Consider the following 27,238-nt stretch of genomic DNA (forward strand, 5'->3'; position numbering starts at 1 on the left):
TGTTAAAATGAATATTCAAGGACTGATGACGATTTTTATTTTTACTGGGAACAATAGTAATAGTCATTCATCGAGTCAAAGGTTATTGACCTAACCAACATTATCGTTTAAAATGCATTTCAGTGCCCTTTACTCATCCGATGTCATACGATATTAAGCTGTTTTAAACTTTATTGAAACGTTACTTTGATTTCTTCGTATGAGTTTGTAAAACATTGTATATTTTAATTGTTGAATTCGTATGCATATGCTAGCTACGCATTACGGTATTAGTTTATCAGCAGTGACATACTTTTTAGCAAAAATCTTTTTACATCCTAATATTTATACTATTATTTATTAATGTATATTATATATGTATATTTTAAAGAGTTATATATGTTAGTAAGGGTATCATTTTATTAAATGTAGAATTCTACTAAAAAACACAATTAATTAGTATGACGTTTTAGAAGAGATCCTAAATAAAAGAGCGTACTAATACTTTAAAGGCCGGCAACGCACCCGCCAGCTCTCTGAAATTAAGAGTGTCCACTTAACATCAGATGAGATAAAAATCTGTTTCTATAGTGTATTTCAGCATTCAGCCCATATTAATCGAAAAAATCTCTTAGTCTGGTAATACATAACATACATACAAATGTATATGGGTTTTTTGCACAAATAGCAAGGTTTTACAACTAGAGTCCTTATAGAGGCGATAAATTCCTTATTGTTTATGAAATTGTGTACGATATCATAGAAAAGCTAGCTATATAACTATACTTCTGAGATGGTTAATAGTAGTAAATGAGTTAACTACAATAGATGGGGGCTCCATAATCCGTTCACCGGTTCAGTTCGTTCCGACGCGACGGCAGACCCGTGCGCATGCGCCTCATTGCTAGTAATCAAATAAATTCTAAAGGACTATATGTGCGATATATCTACAGTACAGTGGTCCAAAATTAAATTATGTAAGTATTTTTATTATTTATCATTTATTCATCACGTGATTTATTGATTTCTTTTGTAGAAATAGGTCAAAGAAATTATATGAAAGTGTTTGAGTAGTGAGAAGCTGTTTTATTTATTGAGGATCGTATTTAAATAATTTTTGAGTCTTGCAAATATCTACTTAATGCCTTCCGGCCGGGCAATTTTCTATTTTATTTATTAGATAATATTTATATATTAAATAATTTTATGGTCGCGTGATTGTATATTTTTATGACCTTCGTTAAAAACATTTTACAATTAAATTTGATGACGGAAGTTTATTTACCATACAAGGCTAATGTGTGATATATATTAAATAAATATAGTGATAAAGGATTAATAACAATATATAATAAAAGTTTATTAATTTTACCGTTTCCATTCTGTAATTATAGTATCATGATAACAATGTATAGAACACGACATGTTTTTTACACGATAAATATACTCCGCGACTATATTGTATCAGAGAATTAAGATGATTAATTATCTTTCACCCTAAATCTATGTATTTTAATAAATTAATACTTCGCCTCAAACGAAAAGTGTCACAAATTGATATATATCAATATATATATTGAAATACTTTAAAAATTAATGATGCGGATTATGTTTGTGCGGATGTGTTTGATGATTTGCTTTTTTTTTAAAGAGTACCAAGAGTTTTTACGCCGCCTTTGCTCTCGGCCAACACCCTCTGTCTTCTTTGCCGATGAGTAGGTATGCCAACAGGTTCGAATTTAATGACGTGAAATAAGTGATACTTTGATGATCTTATGTTCTAAAATAAACGTATTTTTTTATATATTTAATTATTACATTTGACGTAGGTTACTCTCAGTAGTACCAAAGTATGGTTTAAATTATTATAAATTACTCGTCAACAAAATTGTATCAGTTAATTACAGATTTCAAGAACACTTATAAATACTGACTTAAGCTCCCATAAAAGCAATTGAGGGAACTATTTATTATCAATTCTGAGAGCAGCTTTTAGGAAAGTGACAGGAAATAGACTGTTTTATAAGGATTGGTGCCGTTGATGCTGACACGTATTTATTATCATACTCGTAGTGTGGTGTAGAGTAGTGACAGGTAATTGTTGTATGAAACCTTTGAATTGCTCAGTTTACATTGCAGAATTAGTTTGTTATGTGCAATTTCCATACAAAGTTTTTCGTAGACATTTTGTAACGTTTTTACCAATGTTTTGTTGATTTCGAAGGCTACACTTTTAAAATGTGAGAAATTTATTTTCTACAAATATATTTTAAAAGTGCATTGTTCTATTGTTTCTACTATATTTATATTTGTTTGTTTATTGATTCTGTACCTTTTTAAATAATATTAATATGAATCGATGGAATGGGATGTCTATTACTTGAGTGTGTAATATTTACTATTATACAATACAAGTTGCTGTGGCAAAACATATAACAAGTAGGCATCACATGTAAAGCGATGTTTTATCAATAATAACTTAATTTACAATCATGGAAGCGTGCCATGGTGACTATGTGGCCATACAGTTATTGTAATACACATGGCTTAACAATCTTGTGTTCGATTCCCGGCAAATTAATTTTAAACAGATGTTTTCTTGGGGATAAGATTTCAAACACTCAACACAAAAAGCTTTGATGTGATAAAATTATACTTTCACTTACTTGATAAGAATAGGAAACGAAAGTCGCTTAAAACGTAGTGCGCGAAATATAAACAAAAATCAATCACCTCGCAAAGGTAAAAAAATAACTCAAATATCAATAACTTTGTTTACTGATACGGAGAATTCGGTTTTTAAATCAACCTTCTAATAATCAGCAAATGTGTATGATAAACAACATGTTTCTACTTTCAAGTCATTAATTAAATTAATAGGACCTCAGTTGTTAAATCACACACACATACGCTCACATTATGTTCAATTTGCGGATGCTCAGGAATAAGGAATGTTTTCAATTCTTTGTTTCCATTACGATGCTAAGACAATTCTCCATGATACTCTTGTTAAAAATTAAACAAAAATACCATTCTATAATATATTTTTTAATTCAATTTTTTAAATCATTCTATAACATATATTTCCGATAAAACTAAAACATTATATTTGCGTAACATATACATGTGTTTCAATGTGATTTTTTTGCATTGTCAAATAATTGAGTAGATTTTTACCGTTACATAGTTTGAGTTTTCGTAAATTGCACGATTGGATTGACACTTAGTTCTAGCCACCAACACCGTATGCTAGCGTCCTTCTGTGCCTGAAACACGCCATCGACTTTTTGGGTTAATTCATGCGGGATTCCTCAGGATGTTTTCCTTCATTGAGCGAGTGTTAAATGCACACATAGACAGAGAGTCCATTGGTGAAAAAGTCGACTTCTAACCAACGATCTCAAGGATGATATCCGCACGCTGAAGGCTTTTTTTTAATTAATGCTCTGTTTTTAATTGTGTAAATTAGTGCAACAATATTTTCAAATCGTTGAAATTAATTTCTGATCGGAATTTATATATGCAATATGGGTATCACGAAGCGTAACCAGTGATATATTGATGAAATTATAAATAAATTTGTTGTTAATCAAAACTTGCGCCAGTAAATATTTAAGAATGACATATGTAAATATTAACTGTTCCTGCTTTTCTGTCTTACATGTAAGTACAATACTTGCAACGATGCTAAAAAAATATTTAACCTTATTTAGCAAATGTCAAACTTATATACAATTTACGTCTCATTCAATATAAATTTTATTTATTTAAATTTTCTATTTTATCTTAAATTTATGTAAAAAAATAAAATCACAATTTTAACAAACTTGTTTGAATTTTATGAATTAACCATGAATGTTAAGGGTGATTAAATTTGCTGTTTTCCATGACAGGTTTGTGATAATATCATGAATTAGTTTTAATTGAGGTATTTCGCATAAAAACAAATTACACAATTAACCTTATAATGTAATTTTTCAAAAATAATATTATGTTTACACGTAACCATCGTACCTACCTTAAAAGCTCTACTATCGGTGTAGCAAAGATTTGTAGCAAAGTATGAAAACGTGATATTTAGAATAAGACGTTTGGCATGCTGTTCTATTACCCTATTACTATATAGTGGCGAAACTGACTTAAATGTTTAACAAATTATAACAAAAAAAATTCAATAAAATTTTTAAAAATAATAAAATCAAATCAAAATACATTTATTCATGAACGTAATGTACACTTATGGAGGCCATAAAAAATATACTTCTTAATTTTTCTGTTTCTCAAATCTTATCCTCGCAATAACATAATATAAGATTATTATTAAATAATAAATGTTTTAATAAGTGTTTGTAAGCAGCTGTATCATCCTTCTCATCATATGTGATGGTGATGAAAAACAACATACATATGTGTGTACGCGTACACGCGTCAGAAGTTATACTTATTTGACGTAACAATATAAAAATCTTTTTAAAATTGTTATTTTTCGCCTTATTCTATTTTTTTTAGAAAAAACGACACTAACAAGAGAAAAAAGTTCTTAATACATTTAATGATTTGTTATAACGCTTTTTATCTATGCTAAGTTCAGAGTGTCGATTTTTTTTGACGGATTGCGCGCGCATCTTAAAAATTAACGCTCATCATTTTTCCTTAACGCGTCACGAGAAGTATAACTTCTCGAAGCGCGATGAAACAGGAGCATGCAGGACATATTTGAAAAGTTGGACTTTAGTCGAAAGTTATTTAAATTTTACCGTATTGTTCATTATTATAAAAAAATATTGTCACGTATATTGGATTTAATTATCACGATTTAAATAATATTGTTGTTTAATAATAAATTGGTTTCCGCGTTAAAATCGTTAAATAATTTTATTAAAAAAATAATACAAACAGCCGCCTATATTAACTCAATCGCCATTTCTGGTTCCTGATTTATTCATTGATAACGCACATTTAGTAATCATAAATTACGCTGTCAAATGATAAATTTTATTCATGTTTTTTTATAGCCATGGAATCCTTTAAAAATATCTACATTATAGTGTCGAAAAATATTTTATAAAAAATATTATTAACTGTACTTTTTATATAAAAAAAATATTTTATAAATATTGTCTAGTCTAGTTTGTGGACGAGTCTCTCTAACATCTATGTAGGTTTTTCTCTAAAATTTAATTGCTTACCTAAATGGATAATAACGCTATATAAACTAGCATAACATCTATGATTACTTATATTCTGTAATCCTTATCACTACCCCTTAATTTTCTCTTTGCCTAACCATATTATTAAAATATGGTTTTGCTTATCAAACTCATAAAATTATCAATACATGTCCTTGGCCTTAGTTCAAGTGACGAAGGTTACTGGGATGCGAATGATCTAAAATTAGAATAAAACTTGATTGTCGATATTTTTCGAGAATATTGAAGGTTGAATTGTGTAGTTGAAGCGTTAGTTTTTGCCAGTTCGATGCGTTTGCCATAGAATATATGTTTCCTCCATTTATATTTGAATATATTTTAAATAAGTATAGAAAAATATTTATTTTTGTTTATATTTATAAATTAACACTTTGTTGCAGAAACATAATGTTTACTTAATTTTATATCACATTACAATAAATAAATAAATAATACATTTGCATAATTAAATTAAAAGGAACTGGCGGACTTATCGCTTGCGAGCGATCTGTTCCAGGCAACATTATGTAGATATACATCACTTAAGAAGACTTAAAAATTTTGAAGTTATCTGACTTCCATAATGGTATCGTCTTTCTGCGAAACAATAATAATCACAATTATTGGGATGCGTAGCATCACCCATTTTCAGGGGTTGAAAGCACTTAAACTGTAAGATTGTTCAAGAGAAGTTTAGGACAAAAAATGACTATGACGAATATTTGTTTTATTTTTAGCCTCACTTTGATTGGCATCTTTACTTAGAATTAATGGCGTACAAAAAATCTCATAGCACAAATAACGTATAAAAAATACGACAACATGGATAATAGGAAAATTCCATGCCAAAAACATTGCGGATGTTTTTGAAGACCTTGGAAGGTCTTTTACGCCTAATTAGCTTATATAGTACATTAGACTAAAAGAATTGTCTTTACCTTGTCTTGTTACATTCAAAATTACCAAGTTGTAAGTTATTACTTTTAATTAAAAATTGGTTAAACTATCCAGGCCATATTTAAATCTTGATTATACATTTCATCTAGGTTCGGCCTTAATTCGTGGTGATTGGCTTTAAAAATAGATAGGTTTTTAACAGCATTTTAAAATGTTTAAAGCACAGTGGTAAGTATAACTTCAGTAAATTAAGAACTTAATACAAAAAAAATGTATGGGGAGTTAGAGATAGGATATCTCTAACTCCCCATAAATTTTTTTACATTTGCACCCCATACATTTTTTACATTTTAATCTTACATTTGCACTACAAAATACATACAACGAGAGAGGGTTGCTTCGTAGTATGTATTTTGTATTGAATTTTTTCAACTTGATAAAACTTCAAGGCTTAAACTTGACCTTACCAAGTAATTTAACAGGCTATACTATGTTGCCGTACCTATTTTGTCATAGAAAATGTGTGAAAAACGTCACCACATTATGTCAAGCCCATAAAACATTCTTATTATTTTTATACGATTCTCGTTGTTTTTATACATACAACATTGTTGTGTAGTTGTCGCCCGGACCCGGCGGGAGACGCCAACACTCCATGTTAATAATGTCCCTTTTTTAAGAAAGGGGAGATTTTGACACTCCACTGCTGCTAAGCCACTCGGTCACTTTGATAGGCTAGGATGTAGGGGTCCCACAAACAACAAAAAAAAATTGCTTATTATAAAGATTAATCTTAATTTAAGGTGTATGATAATCTGTGATTTGTCATATTTCTATTCAACTAACTCTCTTACTTAAATATAATAAAATCTTAATCTCTCTTAATTAAATATTAAAAAAAGGTCACCTTGTCTCTCGCAATTGTAATAATTTACAGATTACTGACACATCTATATGTTCTATAAGATATATTTTTAATTAAACTAATTTTACTTATTTATATAAAAATTATTTACATTCACTTCAAATTTAATTGTAATTCAAATTGCAATAACCAAATATATAATAAAATATTAAACAGAAATAAGGATCTGTTTATGATCATATCTTTATACTTTGTTATATAATATTTTTGATATACTTTTTGGTTTATAATCTAAAAACAAACATTATTTCCTCTTCTTTAAATTCATAGAAAGTTCAACAGATCTCGTGAACATTTTTAAGAGGCACACAGGTGTTCAGCCTTTTGTGCCTGACAGGCGTTGTATGTAGTAACTATGTGCGTCTCAGGCGCGCCGCTTTCCTCGCAATAATTTCCTTCACTGATAGAGCGAGTTTTAAACGCTCACATACCATGAGTGTCTCATAATACAAACTATATACCATAACAATTGTGACAAATATAAAATTATCTGGAATATAATTGGAACGCCATCTGTGTGATAGTGATATTGGAACGTTACTTCCTGAACCAACCTAACCATAAAAGCAAAGTACGATTTGATAAAATTTTATGTATTCTATTCAACAATGTTTCTATTTAGGAGTACTGAATTACAATGAGAGTTACATAATAATAAATGTACTCAGTTTTATGTGAATATGATTAAAACATTTCTTATTTTTTTCCTTATGAATAAAATATTTTCAAAGATAAAAAGTTCAGTTGAGAAAATTTTAGTTTATATGTACATATGCTCTTTATATTGTGGTAGATCGGGTTATAAGATTCAAGACTTAACTAGGATTCCGTAATTCACAAATGCATTGGATGGATGTACACGTTATTTTAATATTCATTTACAGCAGAATAAAACAGAAGAGGAAAATGAACGAACCTTAAGAAATAAAACGTTTAAAGTTTTTTAATGACATACGTCATTCAATGTCGGGTCAGAAAGATCAAAAATATTACTATAAAATATTTAGATGGTTCGAAAATAATTTGAACTGTTAATTGTTGTTGTTTTTTTAATGTTATCAAGTAATAATAATTACTACAGCACCTTTTGAGAGAGTACCCTCACAAAAATTTGAAAGTTTAATTTCTTTTTACAATATATAAAAAAGTTATATATCTGATCCATAAGTTTTATAAGGATAAGTTTGAAAATCTAGTGAGTCTAGTTTTCTTATTTATTGTTAAATCATAAGCATTACGTATTACAAAACTTATAATTTGGTATTCAACCCATTTTGTCATTATCTGTATTTAATAAACAGTTGAAAGTCGTAAAACAATATTTGTTATAAATTCCCAATGAAATTTCCACTGTCCGAAACAATGGTGTTTTAATTCACATTAAAATTTTAATGAAACCGTATTTATAAAGATTGTTCGTGTTTTTGATCTGTAAAATGTACAAATTAGAGTCTCTATAAAGTCAAACGTCCGTTACGTCACTAACCACAATATAAATATAGAGATGATTACAGCCAAAGGTAGAAAAATAAACTGCCAACAATTAACACCTTATGGATAGTTTAAATCATAAAAAACACAAGACTTTGAGGCCTAATTACCTTATGGAATACCAAAAGAATATAATAAGTAAGGAGATAAAATACTGCCTTAATAAGTGTGGGTCTGGATTTCGATTTCAAAGGACATAATAATATTAAAAGCGTTATGTAACCTAACATTAGTTACATACATATGTATGTAAATAATTAGAAGCGTAAACTAAATGTTAGCAATCATCTTATACTTGAAGCCAAAATGAGAGTTTGCTCTCACTCTTAAATTGTAATATAACATTCTCGATGCCAAAAGGCTCGCGAGTGCCTTGCCGGTCTTTTAAGAATTGGTACGCTCTTTTCTTGAAGGACCCTAAGTCGAAGTTAAGTTAGTTTTTTTGTTAATCAGCACCGCAATATTCCCCTAATTTTATGTTAGTTATAGGCTCCTGTTTTAACCAATGGAAGCCAGTTAGTACCCAGCTTCAAACAAAGAGTTTCATTTAAAAGTTTAATTTAGACATCCCTCCAACAACCGCCACCGTACTTAACTAGAGCAAAAAGAGATTTGTAAATAAAATCAACTGAAAACTGTAATATGTATCTGTTAATTATTAAAATATTTATTATTTTTACCATAATGTGATTTATTAAATGAAATTTTTAAACATAAACTTTGTACACGCCATAGCCACAGTATTGTATTGTTTTAAAATGTAATTTCTGTTGTTAGCTAGCTGACATTGTCATGTTGACTTGTCTGCATTATTTATTTCATTTAATAACATTATACTTTTGAATTATATTAACATCGCACTAACCTTCCCGTTTCATTGTTTTGAGTCATTTAAATAAAACCATTAGTATTAGTTGTATGTACATGTATATAATTATTTATCAATACGTTGAAAATGACCTGAAGATTTTTGAAGTTATACTTCTTTTGGCGCGTTAGGGAAAAATTGTGAGAGTAAATTTTTACGACGCGCGCGCAAACCATCACAAAGAAACCGACACCCTAAAGTTAGCTATTGTCAATATTTTAATTTTTGTGATATTTAAATAAACTTTATTTAACTATAAATAAGTTAATATTTTAACGTATATAATACTTTCAATGTATTAAATATCTTTTTTTTCTATTGTTAGTGTCGCCTTTTCTACAAACATAGAATAAAAATTGATTACGCGTGTACACGTGTTTTTTTTTTATATTATGAGGGCAAGGTGCAACATAATAATGTTTTCGTACAAATATTAGTTAGAACTTATACAATAAAATAATATCAAACTATAATTTACTTCATTATACAAAAGGAAAAATTTTGAAATTGCTATTTATGTGAGACATAATATTTCAAACCTAAACATTACTTGGAGATTGAAACAGTAATTAAGCATAATCGTCGCATTCTTTAAGCATAACCGATTTTTTAAATAAAAACACAAATAAATTAAAAAAACAGAACTAAAGTTCAACGTAGGTAATGATGACACAAATGTAAATTAGGAAAATAATTCATTAAAAAATCCGTACTTTGTTCCATGTATTATTATTTTGTATTTATATGTCAGATATAACTCTTATGGACGCTTACTTAACCGATTATAGCTCGTGCAATTGTGTGTAACGTTACCGAATAGTGGAATTAATTATAATGTTTTAATTCCACTACACTTAATATCGGCAAACAAGAATGTTTACAAAAACTGTTTCACGTATAATTAAATGATTGACGGATATTATCATAAAACTACCATTTGATATGTAAGGTTATATTTTTACATTAAATATCTGTTGTTTAAATCTTATATATATGGTATAATTTGTTGATTTTGACAAGTTTGATTAAATATGAAAAATACACTTTTGTATGTTTATCAAAACTCGAAAAATACTATTTAAAAGATGATAATCATAATTCTGCCTGAGTTATGAGAGTACCGAGAGGTTTTTACGCCTGCTTTTTCTCTCAGCCACCCTCTGTCTTTTTTGCCGATGAGTAGGGATGGCTACAGGTTCAAATTTAATGACGTGGAATAAGTGATAGTCTATCTTATGTTCCATAATAGATGTATTTTTATTTTTAACTGCGAAGCCGGGACCGGCTTTTAAAATTCTTCATTTTCGTTTTGATACAAAAGCGGATATCTACGAGAATAGCAAAAAAATACGTATTTTAAGTAAAAATCTACAATCCGTTATTAATGAATAGGGCAATGATCTCTAAATTAATATAGATAGAGGAACGACATTTTTATTGAAACACTTTTAAGTATTTGCTATAGCGTTAGAATTTTAATATAGTTAAAACAAGATACGCCCATTTGTTTTTATTAATCATTAATTATCAATAACTAAAAAAACAGTGTTGGCCTATTAGTCTGCGTGGGCCACTCATTGGTTTGATTACCGAGTGTGAACGAATGGATTTTGTTTCGGCATTTAACACTCGTACAGTAAAGGAAAACATCGCCAGGCAAAAAGCCATACCTTAGCCCCAAAAAGGTAAAGCTGATATTTAATTGTATATTTGAAAAAAGAAACAAATGATCGCGAAACAGATACATCAACCTGAGGTATTTTTTTTAAAGGAATAAGTGACTGTGTTGCGTGTCTGATTGGCCTTTAGCTCAATAGCCATCGTCGCCTTTTATTTATAACTCCCTGGTATTTGAAACGTAGTCCTGGTACACCATTGCAACTTTTTAATTGACAATTTGTACTGAAATTCTTGTTTCAGAAAGATAATGAGAAGCTAGTGCAACAATGGAAATACAAATGTCATCCTCTCTGGGGCATGCCCACCTCTCTCATCTTCCGCAGCGACCACCAATTAATCTCAGCTTCCAAGATTTATCTTACACCGTATCCAATGGAAAAGGTTAGTTTTATTACATTTCATAGCTATAATGTAAGTTTACAATTTACAAAAAATCAGACAAAATCTTGCAGAATATATTTTGAGTATGTTATGCACATTATGCACATCACTAGTCATATTTTTTAACTTGACAAAAAGTTGTTGTTGTCATGTTTAATCTTAGAAATAACCTTAAAGTTATTTTCCTTATTTATTTTTGCGTATGATGCGTGTACCTTAAAATATAAATATTATTTTAAATTTAGAAACGATTCATTATGATTTATTACAAACGATAAAAAAATTGACAATGCTCAGAAAAAAAACACAAACTTTAATAAACACTTTCTGTCTCACGTGTAAAGCTTGAAAAACAAAGGCCATATCACGTGTACACTTCCATTGAACTGTGTTCAAAGTTTATTTTTCGGTTCAATATAATATTTCATTGTATTTTGAATATGTAAACCAGACACAATGTAAAAAACTTCTTAACAAAATTGTCGACGTATTTGTTAAATTATATAAATATCGCACATCCTAGGTAAACTAAATCGCTTATATACTGGTATCTATGGAATAGGAAATGATCTAAAATACTCAGATGATTAAATAGCGCTGTAGAAATTTCAATAGATGTACACAAAAATGATTCAGTATTGTATAAACAGAAATAAAATCAATAAAGATTAACTTATATAATTTATTCAGTTTTTGTAAAGTTTTGATGGGATATTATGTAATGTAGTAGAGAATAAATACACTATTTAACAAGTCGTTGAACCGAAGTATGAGAGCGATCAGTATCCAAGGTTAGTGCTAATTCTAGCCACAAAATGTTAGCCAATCGTTTTAGAAAGCTAACACGTCAAACCTAGGTGATTTTAACTCTACTAACTTCGTTAATCAGTGAGAGAGTTGCAGATAAATTTTAAAATCGTCTGATTTTGTCGAAATCTAGTGTGACATTAAAAAACGAGTTCTCTGCGATATGAAGATGAAAAGGTACATGTCGTAATAAGCTGGGGAAAGTTGTGCGAAAATGTTTTCTCTAATTACAGTTTAATATACCGGTATACTTTTTTATGAGCAGTGTTGGCATAATGGTTTCGTTGACGTGCGCCTCTCATTCTGGGGTCATTGGTTCTTAACCCGGCTGTGTATGTCTATGTCTTTTCCCATACACTTTCAGTCAGGCTGACAAGCCTTGCAACAACTTGCATGAAAGTAAAAAAATATCACGAAACTGATAGATACAGTAATCAGAGGCTAGAGATTATTTAATATCGTTGTATAAATTGCAGCACTTATGATGTATTAAACGTCTACTACTATTGTCGTTGTAATTTACGTAAAAAAAGTTCCCATAGACTTATTGTGTTCTTAGTGTCTTACTATATTAGTCGGAAGAGCTCATGTAGGGAAATATTTTTCCTTCGTTTCTATATTGTGATGTCGTTTTTGTGAAAGAATCCAATTGATCTAGTTTTAATTATTATTTGAATAGAAGTTTATTTATTTAAAAATTTGATTGGGTTAATAAATTTATTGTTTCTAATTCCGAAAAGTGATGACTAAAAAAGCTTAGTCCTAATATAAACGATTATATATTTTATACTAGTGGGTCGCTAAATAAAAAAAAACAAAACTATATATTTAATCGTATAAAGTTGAGTCATATTCTATGTTGTAGTCATAAAGATCCATTTATATTTTTTAACGCCAATAATTTAAATTTCCTACGTCATTGTATTAATTTAATTTGGGAAGATCATAAATATTTTTATTATTCAGTTATAAAAATGTATTCACAGAAACATGTCAAATCCAAAATAAATATAAGTTAATAAGCATAAAGCATTTACGTTAAACAAGAATAATTGTTTAAATAAGGGTTAGTGTAAATATTGATTTTTGGTTTACAAAATCCTAAATAATTAGTGATAAAGTTAAAAAGAGGTTGAGACGAAACCGCGAACTCAACCTCTGTTTGCGCCGTAAATAAGTTTTAGAATAATGGTTTATATAGCGAAGTACTCAGAAGGCCTTGATTTGGCAGGTATTCGTAATTATTCTAACTATGAGCTACGGATACTAAAATACAGAACGATACGGTTTGATCGAATAATCTAGATATTACATAGAATCAGGATTTTTTGGACAGTATAAAAAAATAGAGTCGACACATTGGAATTTATAATTGAAATTAATACCCTATTAAATATATTCACAAAATAAACATAAAACTCCTTCAATTTTAGATTTTTTGAACAATGACTTGGTACTTTGACCTGGTCTAACTTTACGACAAAAAATACTCACTATTGTACAAACCCACTAAAACCCTAAGAGCGTTTTCACATTACCCGATCCGATATCGGTGTCGGACGCCGATCCGATATCGGGGTAAGTAAAATGTATGAAATATGTACCTGTCTTTCATATTGTCCGGCCCGATATCGGATATCGGAGCCGACACCGATATGCTGGCGGCACTATCGGACACCTGTGAGCCGTCGGGCGATAATGTTTGTATGTGTGCTATACGTGTATCTAAATTGTCTCTGTGTGCGTAGACCCCGATGCGTGGCGGCCATTGTTTACAGTTTGGTAGTCATCATGGCGTCGTCTTCATTTAAATACGATATAATATATAATATAAATACGATATAATGAGATGAATTAGCAAATAATTGAATGTGGATTCACTCATACGAAAGTAATTAAAAAACTTGCTAGGTGCTTTTTGTAGCTTGCTAAAAAGAGTATAAAAAGCTCTCTCTGAATATCTAGCTTCCACGATGGGATGTATCCAATACTGTCTGTGAACAGATCTTTTTTTGCGTCTCAAATATAATAGATACAGCAAATAAAGTTTTCTATTATAGTCTGCCATGATGACCTGCGCGCACTAAGCTTATAGAGCAAATGGCCGTATCGGAACGATTTTGTCGGAAATATGTGAAAATAGCATATCTAATCTGGCTAATCGGATATCGGTTATTGGGTCCTACACCGATATCGGATCGGATAATGTGAAAACGCTCTAAGGCGCCACCGACCGCCTTAGGCGGGATGCGGAAACAGCAGAGCATTATCCGCTTCCCGACATGTGATGCGGCGGTTGCGTCCGGCTCGCCACGCCCATTGTCATACTTGACATAGCAAGTATCCTCCACAGACCGGGCCATTTACAAATAGCTAGGGAAGATCGGGTCCAGTACTTGCAGGGATGGGTCACCAACCCTTCTAATGAATTATCCTATTCCTACGACGCTAACCCCTCTTACAAACTTGTAAAAATCGATAGCGGTGTTCTATTTACCGTACAAGACTTTTCACCTAGGAAGCAAATTAAAAAGTTAGTTCCGCTCATAATATACGCATTGGTAATTACTACACCTTGTACAGTATTGAAAATAGATCGGTTAATAGAGGATGTAGTAATCCAACTCCAACAGCAGTAGTCTAGGCAACAAGAAAAGATCGCTTCAACTTTTAAAAGGCCGGCAACACAGTTGCGAGCACTCCAAGAGTTCCGTGGTCAGCGGTATTCGTTAACATCAGTTGAGCCTCCTGCCCGTTTGCCCCATATTCTATAAAAAAAAAGATAAATAGAGTCACCTGGACTCCCAACACACGTAGTTTGAAGTAATGGATATTCTACGGACGAAATTTTATGTTCGTGTGATAAAATAACATGTTGAGGAGTTCTTATATAAATCAACGAACTCTGTCACAGAGTTGATGTACTTTTATATGAAGAAAAATGATAAATGAACAAACGTAGAAATGAATCATTGATTTGATTGATTGTTTATAGCTGGGAAGTTCATGAAAAGGTTTTACTAAATACTACCAAATACCAGTTATATAGTAAGCTCAATTGAATTCGTGAATCAAAAAGTTGTGCGCACTCACGTGCGACGTGGCCTACTTACAACCTGGCACGTGAATGCACTACCGCTTTAAAGCTGACTTCCACTTTGCTCCAACAAAAAAAGATAACCTGAAGGGCTAACCAAAGTTATAGGTATATTTATTATATTTATTTGTTATAGGTATTTTTATTTTATGTACCTTCACTTCGTTATTAATACAAAAACTTAATTAAGAATATATATAATTAAAATAAGAAAACACAAAAGCTATACCTTTTTATAACAAATTATCAATAATGCGATTTTTGTGAATTCATATAGTGTGCAACTAAATATGTATATCAGCCGCAAATGCGATAGTATAAGGTGCAAGACGCGCGTAAATAGTTCTTCTCTAAGAAAATTTGAACGCGCTCGCAGCACTGCTATTTGCCACCGCTTCTATTATATTAACACAACCTTTGTAGTACCAAAGTCTCTCAAATGTGCTATCTATAGCCAGGTTTGTATTAAAATAGTCGTAGTTCTATTTAGCAACGGACAAACGAGTTCTCTACAAATTTACATACCAATCTACGAATATTAGGTATTTCAGTTGAAAATACTGGACGTTAATTGATACCACATTTAGAAGTCAGTCCCAAGTGAAATTAACCACTTCGAAGATACCGTACACCGGCATTCACTTTTGCAAGAACTCATGCAACGCAATCCGGCAACTTGCCGCTACGGGCACACACTAATATATCCGGTCTAGGAAGTCTTACTTAGTCTTTTAGTTAGCTAGTTTGCTGTGTCTGTTACCATGGTTACCGTTAATTTTTATATAAATGTCCAGGGAGATTAAATAAAATAGAGAACGAAATCGTATTTTTTTAAATATTTTGATGTCTTTTCTTCATCTATATAAGCATTAGAAATGCGTTCTCTTTTATTCCGGAACCTATGGGATGTATTTTATTCTTAACTTTCATATAGGTATATAATATTCATTTGTGATTGTCTATTTAACAACCAAAGTTTGCAGACAAACAAATTACGATATTAAACTATCACCATAATTGAATTCTCTCCACTCACTTGATGTTAAGTGATACCGCCCATGGACACTCTCGATGCCAGAAGGCTCGCGAGTGCGTTGCCGGCCTTTTAAGAATTTATTTCGGGTTTAATAATATGCTTTTTAACCTGTTAACAATACATGACGCCATATATTTGGTAATTATTAATACACGTACATTGCTACCGTGTTGTTGTACTATTCTGATCGATCAACGAACCTTTAAGAGGCTCACGAATTGAGGTTACACATATATTGTAATGACACTGTATTTTTCCACCCCAAATAAGCTAATAATAAAATACGCATCATACAGGTTTTCTCATCCAAGGCAATTTATGCAATATGCCATTGACAAAACGGAGTGGACGAGTTTTTATATCAAGCTGATGTTCCATGACATTGTTTCGCATGTATTGTTATTAAGATGAGCGTAACAGAAAACATTTGAAAACTACTATAGTAAACATTTCTCATATTAAAATCCAATTTTAAACTAATTTGAAAATGCAAGACGTAAGTATGCATATTAGAGCGACATTTCATACATGAAACTAAATACTCAACACAAGGCTTTCAGAGTTCATCAATCTGTAACAAAGACTACTTGTTCTATTACAAAGTAATAAATTAAATTAACAGTATTTTAAAAAGTCTGTCTTTCGTATATTAGTGTTTTTGGACAATTGAAAATCGCATTAAAGACACATATAAGAAGTCTAGTAGACTAAAATTAGAACGGCTGTCGGATGGCCACGCATGTTGTTTGTAAATATTACTTTTCCCCTGTTAAAAAAATTGGAATCTATACTATAACATTATAAAGTATTGGACCGGTTTTAAAAAATTTAGTTGGTTTGAAATAAATGCATATAACTTGAGAAATAAGGTTCCTTAAACATTTAATTTAAATATAATATATCAAACGAACTGTTAAGGTTAACAAGGTGTTAATTATTTAATAGTTCAAACTGATCCTAATAAGTTTAGGTCTGATCCACAAGATTTATAAATTCTTCATGCACATTTCTTAATACGTCCTAGAAAGCATGGGGTCATTTTCACCGAGGTAAGAAAAAAGGTTTTATACTCTATTATTGTGTGACTTTATGAAAAATGAAACATAAGCGAAACCCGAAATATATGTAAGTGTCAAGAACTGGTGAAAGAATCACGCCCATGATTTTGAAAAGAATCGCTCAAAGTTCATAATAACATAAGACATAAGAATTAAGAATTTATAGTATCGTGAATGTAAAACCACAGAGCATATTATGTTCCGTCACATGAATATTGCTTCCTGACATTTGATCCTAATCAGTAACATTACCTAACAGTGTTATAAAAAGTGATATTTTATTACAACATTTTCTGATATTCAGTTTCAGATTGTCCCTTTCTTGCACAATTCAAAAAGTCAATTTTATTATTATTGGATAATATTATAATGGATTACAAAACAATATGTAAGCAACGTTAATAGTATAAACACTTATGTTTAATAGTGTGTTTACTTCATAAATTGAGAAATCAATCTTCTATAGGCACTTCTTATAGATAGAATTTTAACTTTATTAACCACAAAATTTTCATTTAAAGTATATTTTTCTCAACACATTATCTACGTATTATTTGTCGCTAAATTCAACAAAAAATAAAAATATTCATGAAAATCATTATAAATTACTAACGTTTCCGCGGTTATAATTAACTGTCGCGCATGAGCAATATTAATAAAATATAGTGGACAGAGACATATATTGTATTTTTGTGTATAAATGGCGGAAAGTGTTAAGTACTTGTTTATTGCGTTAGCATTTTCTCAATCCCCATTGTGTCTTCGTTCTTATGTTTTACTTAAAATCAAATAGACATATATACATATATCATATAAACAAAAAATAAATCTTAGTCAATCAATAAAAGAAGTGGCAGTAGCCAAATGAGAGTAGCAAGAACATGAATAGGTATTTCATTTAGTAAAAACTAGTATTTATCGATGTTATTACTAAGTAACTATCATATGAATATAGTTAATTGAATGACCCTGACTGACTTTATTTAATTAATAATGTATATGTTACATCGATTACGACACACATCTATGATTTATTAGAAATATGTATAGAAAATTTCTAATTGTCACAAAAGGTTTTCTTTTTTGTTTGAAACCTGTCCAGTTAATTTTAAAAATCAACCCATTTAATTCGGTAGGTAAACCTCAAATCTACTAATCTAATCTATCTAAAATCGAATCTACTACTTTAGTAATTTATAGCCAATGTCCAAAATAAAATTAGTCTATGAATTGTAAAGGGAAATATTTGAAACGCTATTTAATTGATTTAATTTTATGAGCTGTAGTTTTTTATACACGTTGTACAATCAGTGATGTGAACATACAAAAACTTAACAGAGAACATTAATCATATAACTCCCTGGGCTTACGGCGATTAATAAATCACGTTGGGTACATGTCATAATCGTGATGTGTTACCAATTAAATTTAACAGTATATATTTTTAATTATGGTTTCCTGGAGAAAAATTAAAAGAAATATAGGTGTTAATTTTTGTCATTAAAACCATTGCCATAGTTTTTCTTCTGTTCTACATTCAAAACATGTCTGGAATTAGAGGTCAGCGAGACGTGAGGTCACTACGACTTGCCATGACAGTTTGAATTTTTTATTAAAATATAAAATTTACCTCATTTGTTTTTCTCAGTGGATCTCCATTGTATTTAAGTCTTGTTTTCGACGCATTCACAATTATATTATCAGATGCACATTCTTTGGATCTCGCCAAAACTAGAAAAATGTTTGTGTGTTTTTTTTAAAGAATATATTTCAATCGAATACACATGTTAAGAGTTCGCTTGACGTTGTCTATGCGCACCATGGCGAGGGCCCATTTTTGACATTTGGCAACTTATTTATGTTTTTTTTTCAGTATCCAAGTTAATCCTGCGAAGCATCAACGGGGAGTTTCGATCTGGACAGTTGACAGCCATCTTGGGACCTTCAGGAGCGGGAAAAAGCACATTGCTGAATGTCCTAGCTGGTTACAGGTAATATTCGTAAATACCTATTTCGAATACTTAATGAGGTAAAACACATAATTAAAAAGTATTGAAAAATATTTGACGCAATACGCACTTTCTTAAAGTTTTAAATCAAAGTTGTTTCATAATAAAACTTCCTATAAACAACTTAAGTCGTTCACAAATCGCGTGAGTAAAGCCGTTTGAAAGGGTTAAAACATTTCAGAGATAGAGATATTATATATTTATGATATTATTTATTTATTTTATTGATTTTCTCTGAATCACTATTATGAATGACTATTTGTATATTATGAGTAGCAGGGTTGGGTTTCGAAGGATACAATAGAGGAGTTCAGGGTTCAGTTCAACATAACCCAAAGCTACACTAGAGTAGGTAAAACAGCGACAAAAATCAGATTTTTTCCCAAGTCTCTTTTGTAGAATACATCCCCCTCCAGCTACATATATTGAGTAGTAAAATAATTGTTTTTTTTATTAAAACATTACTTTACGATTTAATGTACAAATATTAAATCTTTTTTTTAATTTAAATTATTGTTATTAAAAAAATTGGTGATAAATGATTGTAATTTTTATTCATTTTTACGTTTTAACCTTTGACCACAGTAATAAATTCTACACCCGCTATCTATCAGAATACAACTAGTATTAAAATGTATTATTATCAACTCGTTAAGAAAATTGTAATCGTTTCATTATCTGTTACATGTTTGTGTCAAGCAATTATTTTAATAGCATATAAATAAAATATCTCTATACATAATAAGAATAAGAAAATCATTTTCTTCCGGCAAGGAATTGTCGTGTTATTTTATAATAAACACAAAATATTTAAGTATGTGTTGCTAAGCGCAAACGTCTTACGCCCGAACCCAATGAGTGTCCATGGGCGGCATATCACTTAACATCAGGTTAGCCTCCTGCCCGTTTGCCCCCTGTTCTATAAAAAATATTAATAATAATAATTAATCCACAATCTCAGATTGAAAACAATATAAGATCAGACCGTGACAGTCGATCGATCTCCTATCTGCATGCCAATAACCAAACCCTACGAAGACCATCCATTTTTGGCGACGGATAGAATGCAATCTCTTCGCTCTTTACACTCATATTTGAAAATCAATACAAATCATATTAATACATAATGTCTTTGTTTAAAACATATCAAATAGCTTTTAATTATTTTAAAAACTGGTTTAAATTCTTAAGATAGGATATTGGCACAGGTGACCTGTCATTTTCATACAAAGGTGTACCCACGTAAAGCGATCGGATCTGCAATGGATAGCTTGTATCGACAGATGGCTATAACAATCCGTCGATTGGTTATCGGCACACTTTTATCAATATTTCGATTAATATTTCTATCTCAGATGGTCAAAAATGGATTAAGATAGGTTATTGAGTTTGGGCGTTAGACGGCTGGATCACGTCGAGTATTATTTATGTTTTTGGTTTGTATGGAGAGATACATGGGGAAAAAAAGGTTTTCATTCCTGGAAATCGAAAAGGCTCTATAAGGTAGCATAGTAAAATGTTCAATATGTTGTATGTAACTACTAAAAAGGTAGACTAAGTAAAAAAAAACATATTAAAGCCTAAGTTCGAATAAAAAATGATAGTAACACAAATATTAAGAAATGATTTTTGGATTTCAGAGTTTTAGGTGCTTCGGGTTTAATCAGCACGAATGGAAATCCTAGAGACGTTAATCTCTTCAGGAAGCTGTCCAGATATATCATGCAAGATGATCTTCTGCAGCCCCTCATTACGGTTCAAGAAGCGATGTTGATGGCTGCTGACTTGAAACTTGGCGATAACTTGGATAAGGCCAAGAAGACTGTTGTGGTACGTTAATTTTCTTTATTCACGTTAAGTTATTTACGTTTAAGAGTTCCTTGGAGGAGGCCTGCATCTGTGGAAGGGTTCTTGCAAAATAATTAGGAAATAGATACAAAAAAAATAATTATAATTTAATTTTCTTTAAAAAATATATATGTAAAAAATAGTATTAAGTTTACTTTGTTCTTTGCAAGAAATAAATAGGCTTTTTTATTTTTTTATTTTATTATATAAGTTTAAGCCCTTTCACGTTTCAATTTAAATTTTAATATAAATATGAATGTTAATAAAGGATAAATCGCTTAGCAAAATAATATTTTAATAACAGTTTAACTGGTTCCTATAGTAATTTGTTTCACAATCATCACGTGTCTAAAGCGTTGTGAGTCAGGTAATTTTCTTAGGGTTAGGTTAGTGACTTTAATTGTTAAGGAAAAGATGCATGCGAATTACATAGATCTTACATTTATAGTATTAAAATTTTCGCCTAGTCTTAGTATTTAAATTAGATAAACTAGTAATCTAAATAAAAAACAATAGATTTGATTTTTTTTATAATTTTTGTTGTTTCTTTAACTTAATCGTTTAACAAGACTGTCAATCTTAACTGTACTCAGTCACATTTATATATTTAATGTTAACGATATAAATAGATTTAAAAAGACAGAGAAGAAGAAGAGAAGATTTATTATAGAAGAAGAAGATAGATTGTACATAATGTATACATAATGTAAAGAAAAAGATCGGCAAGGCTTTCCTGAATCTATCTATCAAATAATAATAATAATATATAAATAATATAAAATAATAAATTTACCACCAAATATATAATAATTATTCATATATTATGGTAGATAACTTACTTTAGTCGCAGGCCTGTACAAAATTGCAAATTTGTACTTCAGTTAAGGAAAACCCATAAAATAAGAAGAAATGTAACAGTTATGCTTTCCCAGGTGGAGGAAATAATTCAACTTCTCAGACTGAACAAAGCCAGAAACACAGTCACAGAAAATCTGTCTGGCGGCGAAAGGAAACGTCTTGCTATCGCTCTGGAGTTAGTTAACAATCCGCCTGTTATATTCCTTGATGAGCCCACCACGTATGTATCTAGAAATTAATTGGCTATGGTTTTGAATTAAATAAAAAGGCGTGCTAATTATAACAGCAACGGACTCTCGAGCCCTCTGGCATTTAGATTGTCGGGGCGGTGGTAAGGTGAGTCTACCTACAGCCCGATTGTCCCTTAGCTTAGGCAGAGTTTATCAATTCTATAACCGACATCGGCAATTGTGTTACCAATATTTTTAATAAAAACGCATTTTTATTTTAATAGCTAAGACTCAGCCAAAGTATTATTTTATTTATGGTCTTAAGTATCACACATGTTACACGAGGATAATCTAACACTTATGTAATACGTAACAATATAATCTGAACTCATGCGCATCGCTAACCAGATCCTTGCAATCCTCGTAGTCAAGGCAGACGCAGTAAATCACGAGGTGACTTTTTGTGTTAAAGTCGCACGGGTCAGCGAATACACATAAACAATACATAAATAGCATAATATATAACTAATAAATACTAGATAATTAACAATGCAAGGTTGCTAAATCGACTGTTTGGATGGAGATGCTGAAAATGTCTTCTGAGTAATTTTTCATCACAGTAAACATTAACGTCATTTTAAATAAAGGCTTTATTAATTTTGCAGAGGATTAGACGACGTGGCATCATCAACTTGCGTATCGCTATTAAAACGGGTCGCTCGTGGAGGCCGTACTGTGGTTTGTTCTGTCCACACGCCCTCAGCACGGTTGTTCTCTGTATTTGACCACGTATACGTTGTAGCTGATGGCAGATGCGCTTATCAGGGAACTTCAGCTGGGGTTGTACCGTTCTTACAGGAAATAGGCCTACCGTGTCCTACGACGTATAATCCAGCTGATTTTAGTAAGTAAATAAGCTAGTATACATTTATCATTCAATTCAGAAAAATTAAATAATAATTTAATTAGATACACTTACTATCCTTATAGTACTAGCCAATACGATAAAGCCAAAAAATATATAATAGTCATAATATAGTCTTGAACAGAAACGTTATAGAGTGGAGTTTAACAAAGATGCCTGATAAAGAACGTTAAAAAATATTGAAAAGAAACATAACAATGATTTAATAATGTTTTTTAGTTATCGAAGTATCAAGTGGAGAATATGGGTCCCATGTTGATAAAATGGTACAAGTAGTAGAAAATGGTCGATGCCAACGTTGGAGAAGCTACGCTATAGAAGAGTTCCAGCATGGAGATGAGGAGATAGAACAATTGAATACAGGAGTGATAGAGAAACACAATTACCATTACGAGAGTACTGGATACCAACAGTTCAAGGTGCTGGCTAGACGAATGGTGTTGCAAACATTCAGGAATAGGGTAAGTTTACGATTTTAGGCCAAGAATACAATGCTTTAAATAATAAAGTTTCACCAGGATGAATATCAAAAGAGGTGACGCCGGTCAGCTGCCACCGACTAGCCCATAATTATATTTAGTCGTCGCCCGGACCCGAGCAACACTAGATATAGCTTAAGCTAATCAAATCTTTTTCTAGGAAATTCGAACAATAGCTTTTTGGCTACAGATCTATCGCGTGGTTAGTAGGTAATGGGGTCTTGTTATAACACAACGATTTGAGCGCAAATACAACTGTGATAATACTGTGTTAATATATATAATATATGATAAGTGATACCATGATGGTCTTATGTTCCAAAAATAAACGTATAAATACTTAAAAGAGTGCCAACGTCTGACTATAATCTCCGATGACTTTAGGAAAATAACCCCCGTCATAAGTCTGAGAAATCCTAAATGACCTAAATTTATAGCATAAAGATTTATATCTAAAACCAGTATGTCTCAAAAAGTTGAAACATTTATGATGACATATTTTTCTACTGTAACATCCTTAAATTTTTGTTTATTAGTACTCTGTCCAAAATGTGCAACTTATTAGTAATTTTGAATATTTTTTTTTAATTTTGAGTAACGGTTAATACTTTAGTGATTTTAATAATTATATCCTCACTTTCAGGGCTACTTGTGGCTTAGGTTCTCTATGCACCTCTTCATTGGAACTATCATAGGATCTCTATTCACGAACATCGGCTTTGACGGTTCAAAAACATTATACAATTTCGGATTCTGCTTTGCCTGCATCCTTGCAATGCTGTACACACCGATGATGCCTATTTTACTTGCTTGTAAGTTTATTTCGACTGCCAAATTATTACATACAAATTTCGGTAATTTCTTAAGAGATATGTTGACGATAATGTTCATTAGGGAAGCTTTTTGAAATACAGTAGTTTGATTGTAATTTAAAACATATACGTAGGTAATAAAAAGCGCAAATATGGGAACTTAAATTATTTGTTTTTCAGTTCCCACAGAAGTGATGCTTGTAAAACGGGAGTACTTTAACAGATGGTACGGCCTGAAACCATACTTTGCGGCTATGGTTGTATCGAGGACGCCTGCGACAATTTTCTTTACTCTTATATACTTGGCTATTGTGTATCCTGCGACTGCTCAGCCTATGGAACTAACGCGAATATTAATGTTCGTTAGTACGTGTATACTGGTTGCATTAGTTGCTGAATCTATGGGAACTGTTATATCTTCTACATTAAGTATAGTGGTAAGTAAAGCAGTTAAAATCGAAACAGTTAAATAAGTTAATACATAATCTTATCGGTAATTGTATCATACATAACTCATGTGATAAAATTTATTTTATTTCCACATTATATAATGAAACACATTTAAATTTCCAAAAATTAGCTATAAATTTCTCTTCATCGTTAATTTAACCCCTCGTAGTCCCATTTACTATGATTATAATTTCATGATATAATAGTTTTAAAATTTATTATTTTGTTAATAGATTCGCATTACATAAATATTTCAGAACTCAATGTTCGTCGGTCCAGTAGTAACAGTTCCACTCATGTTATTATCAGTGTATGGTATTGGTAACGGTGATGACCCACCTCCTATAGTCTGGAAGATAGCAAGGGCCTGTTCTTTCATGCGATATGGACTCGAAGGACTGATTGTTGCCATATATGGAGACTCCAGGGCAGATCTCATATGTCCTGAGGACGTCGACTATTGTGAATATAAAAATGTTAAGTGAGTATCTTAGTCGACTATGAACACACAGTTTGGCAAATCTTTTACAAATATGTAAAGGTATTTAAAGTTTGTCCGAATTCTGTTAGAAATAGTTATTAAGGGGGCGTCCAAAAAATATGTACTTTGTCTATGAAAAGTTAATTAGTATTTTTGTATATTCATAAAGCTATTACCGTAATGCCTGTTGGCAAACCTTTTTTAAATAAATAAATATCTTGATTAGCCTTTAGACTCGCTGAAAAAAAAATTAAATACTTTTAACCATTCGACCTGTTAAAAAACTTCCATTCATTATTTCCGCCTTTAAATTTTTATGGTATGTTTCGAAATTTAAACTACTATAATTATGAATAATAACGTAATAAATTCGAATCTGAAGTGAAAATAAAATGTTTTTTTTTTCAGGTACTTCGTTAAGCTAATGGGCATGTCTCAAGTATGCTACTGGTTTGACATGTGCATGTTATTCGTGATGCTGCTCACATTGAACCTAGTGGCTTACTACTTGCTACGTCAAAGACTTTCACCTAACTACGCCTTTAGAGCGATCAAACTTATTGGCAGATTTATCAAGAACAAAATGAACAGTTCACATTAGAAAGTACATTGTACAACTTTCATTGAAATATATAAGCAATTGTGAACCCTAAGGTTTATATTCTATGGTATCGATTCGCTTACAGGTTACGAGTTATTTAAAACAGCACTTTTTATAATGGTGTAATTTTAAACCAAAATCCGCATTACTTTCATCAAACTCGTTGATGAATTATGCCAAAGTTATACTTACAAATAAAAGGAACTAGCTAATGAGGAATAATGTATTACGTAATTGTTTTAATTTAAGATTTAAGTTCATTTTATTTTTGATTATACATGCTAATTTGGGCATAAAGTATTTTGACTGTTGTCGGATATTTTATTATTTATTTTTACATACACGGCGTAGTTAATATTTAATATTAATTGCGCTTAGATTTGGCCTAAATAAAAGTTCATTGATGTAACAATTTATAAGTCTGATATGCAAATGACGAAACTGTATTTTCGCAAAGAAAAAATTGTAAAATTATTTAATATAGTTCAATATACGTAACGAGGTTACGCCAGTGTGATATTTACATTAAGTTTTAGGAACATTAAGGTTCAATTTTTTTTACGAAATATGTTTTTAAATAATTTTAGGAATTATCTATATATATATTGGGACGTTATTGGTGATTAAAAATATATTTTTCATGCCTGCACTGTTTATAAAACCTAAATCAGTGTAATTTCACTATTTCAACTAAAGTTCTCTTACGTCCTTTTCTTTCAAATCGCTTTAAGATGGGATGAAAAGAGGCATAATATGTGTACTTTAGCTAAAACTGTGCAATTGAACTAATTGTATGGAAGATTAAAGTTTACGGAGTTAACGTTTTATTCCTTACCTATAAAAGCTTATTTATCCTTGTTATGAGACAAAATAACTCTTATTGATGTACGTTAGTGAATAAAATATAAATTTGTATTAATTACATCTGTTACAATTTTTAAGTTTTATCTTTCTTTGTTACAAGATCACAAATAAAGTTTGTATTTAATTAAATCGATTTTGTGTTTCTAAGGAGCTACTAAATGTCTTCACAAAAATACATTTAATTCATATTTGTTAATATTATATACATAACGTAACGAAATGGGATTGTATAAGGAATTAAAAAACAATTTTTTTTACGATGTTTTTCTTAACACCAAAGTCAACTGTCAATGTCAAACGTCTGGGAGTTAAATAAAACGATAGTAAATTAAT

The 27,238-nt window shown here is 30.8% G+C and overlaps 1 protein-coding gene across 1 annotated transcript; it reads left to right on the forward strand.

The window, feature by feature from the left end:
- The first annotated feature begins 834 nt into the window (after positions 1-834).
- Positions 835-27,162, forward strand: LOC110996271 (ATP-binding cassette sub-family G member 1). The gene is made up of 11 exons (XM_045629466.1): positions 835-956; positions 11,270-11,410; positions 19,282-19,399; positions 21,058-21,247; positions 22,198-22,343; positions 22,959-23,197; positions 23,438-23,679; positions 24,341-24,509; positions 24,690-24,946; positions 25,217-25,440; positions 25,849-27,162. The coding sequence occupies exons 2-11, from the start codon at positions 11,296-11,298 to the stop codon at positions 26,039-26,041; spliced, it is 1,893 nt and encodes a 630-aa protein (XP_045485422.1). The 5' UTR covers positions 835-956; positions 11,270-11,295; the 3' UTR covers positions 26,042-27,162.
- The last annotated feature ends 76 nt before the right edge of the window (positions 27,163-27,238 follow it).

This window comes from Pieris rapae, chromosome 9 (assembly GCF_905147795.1).
Source record: "Pieris rapae chromosome 9, ilPieRapa1.1, whole genome shotgun sequence".
Lineage (NCBI taxonomy): Eukaryota > Metazoa > Arthropoda > Insecta > Lepidoptera > Pieridae > Pieris > Pieris rapae.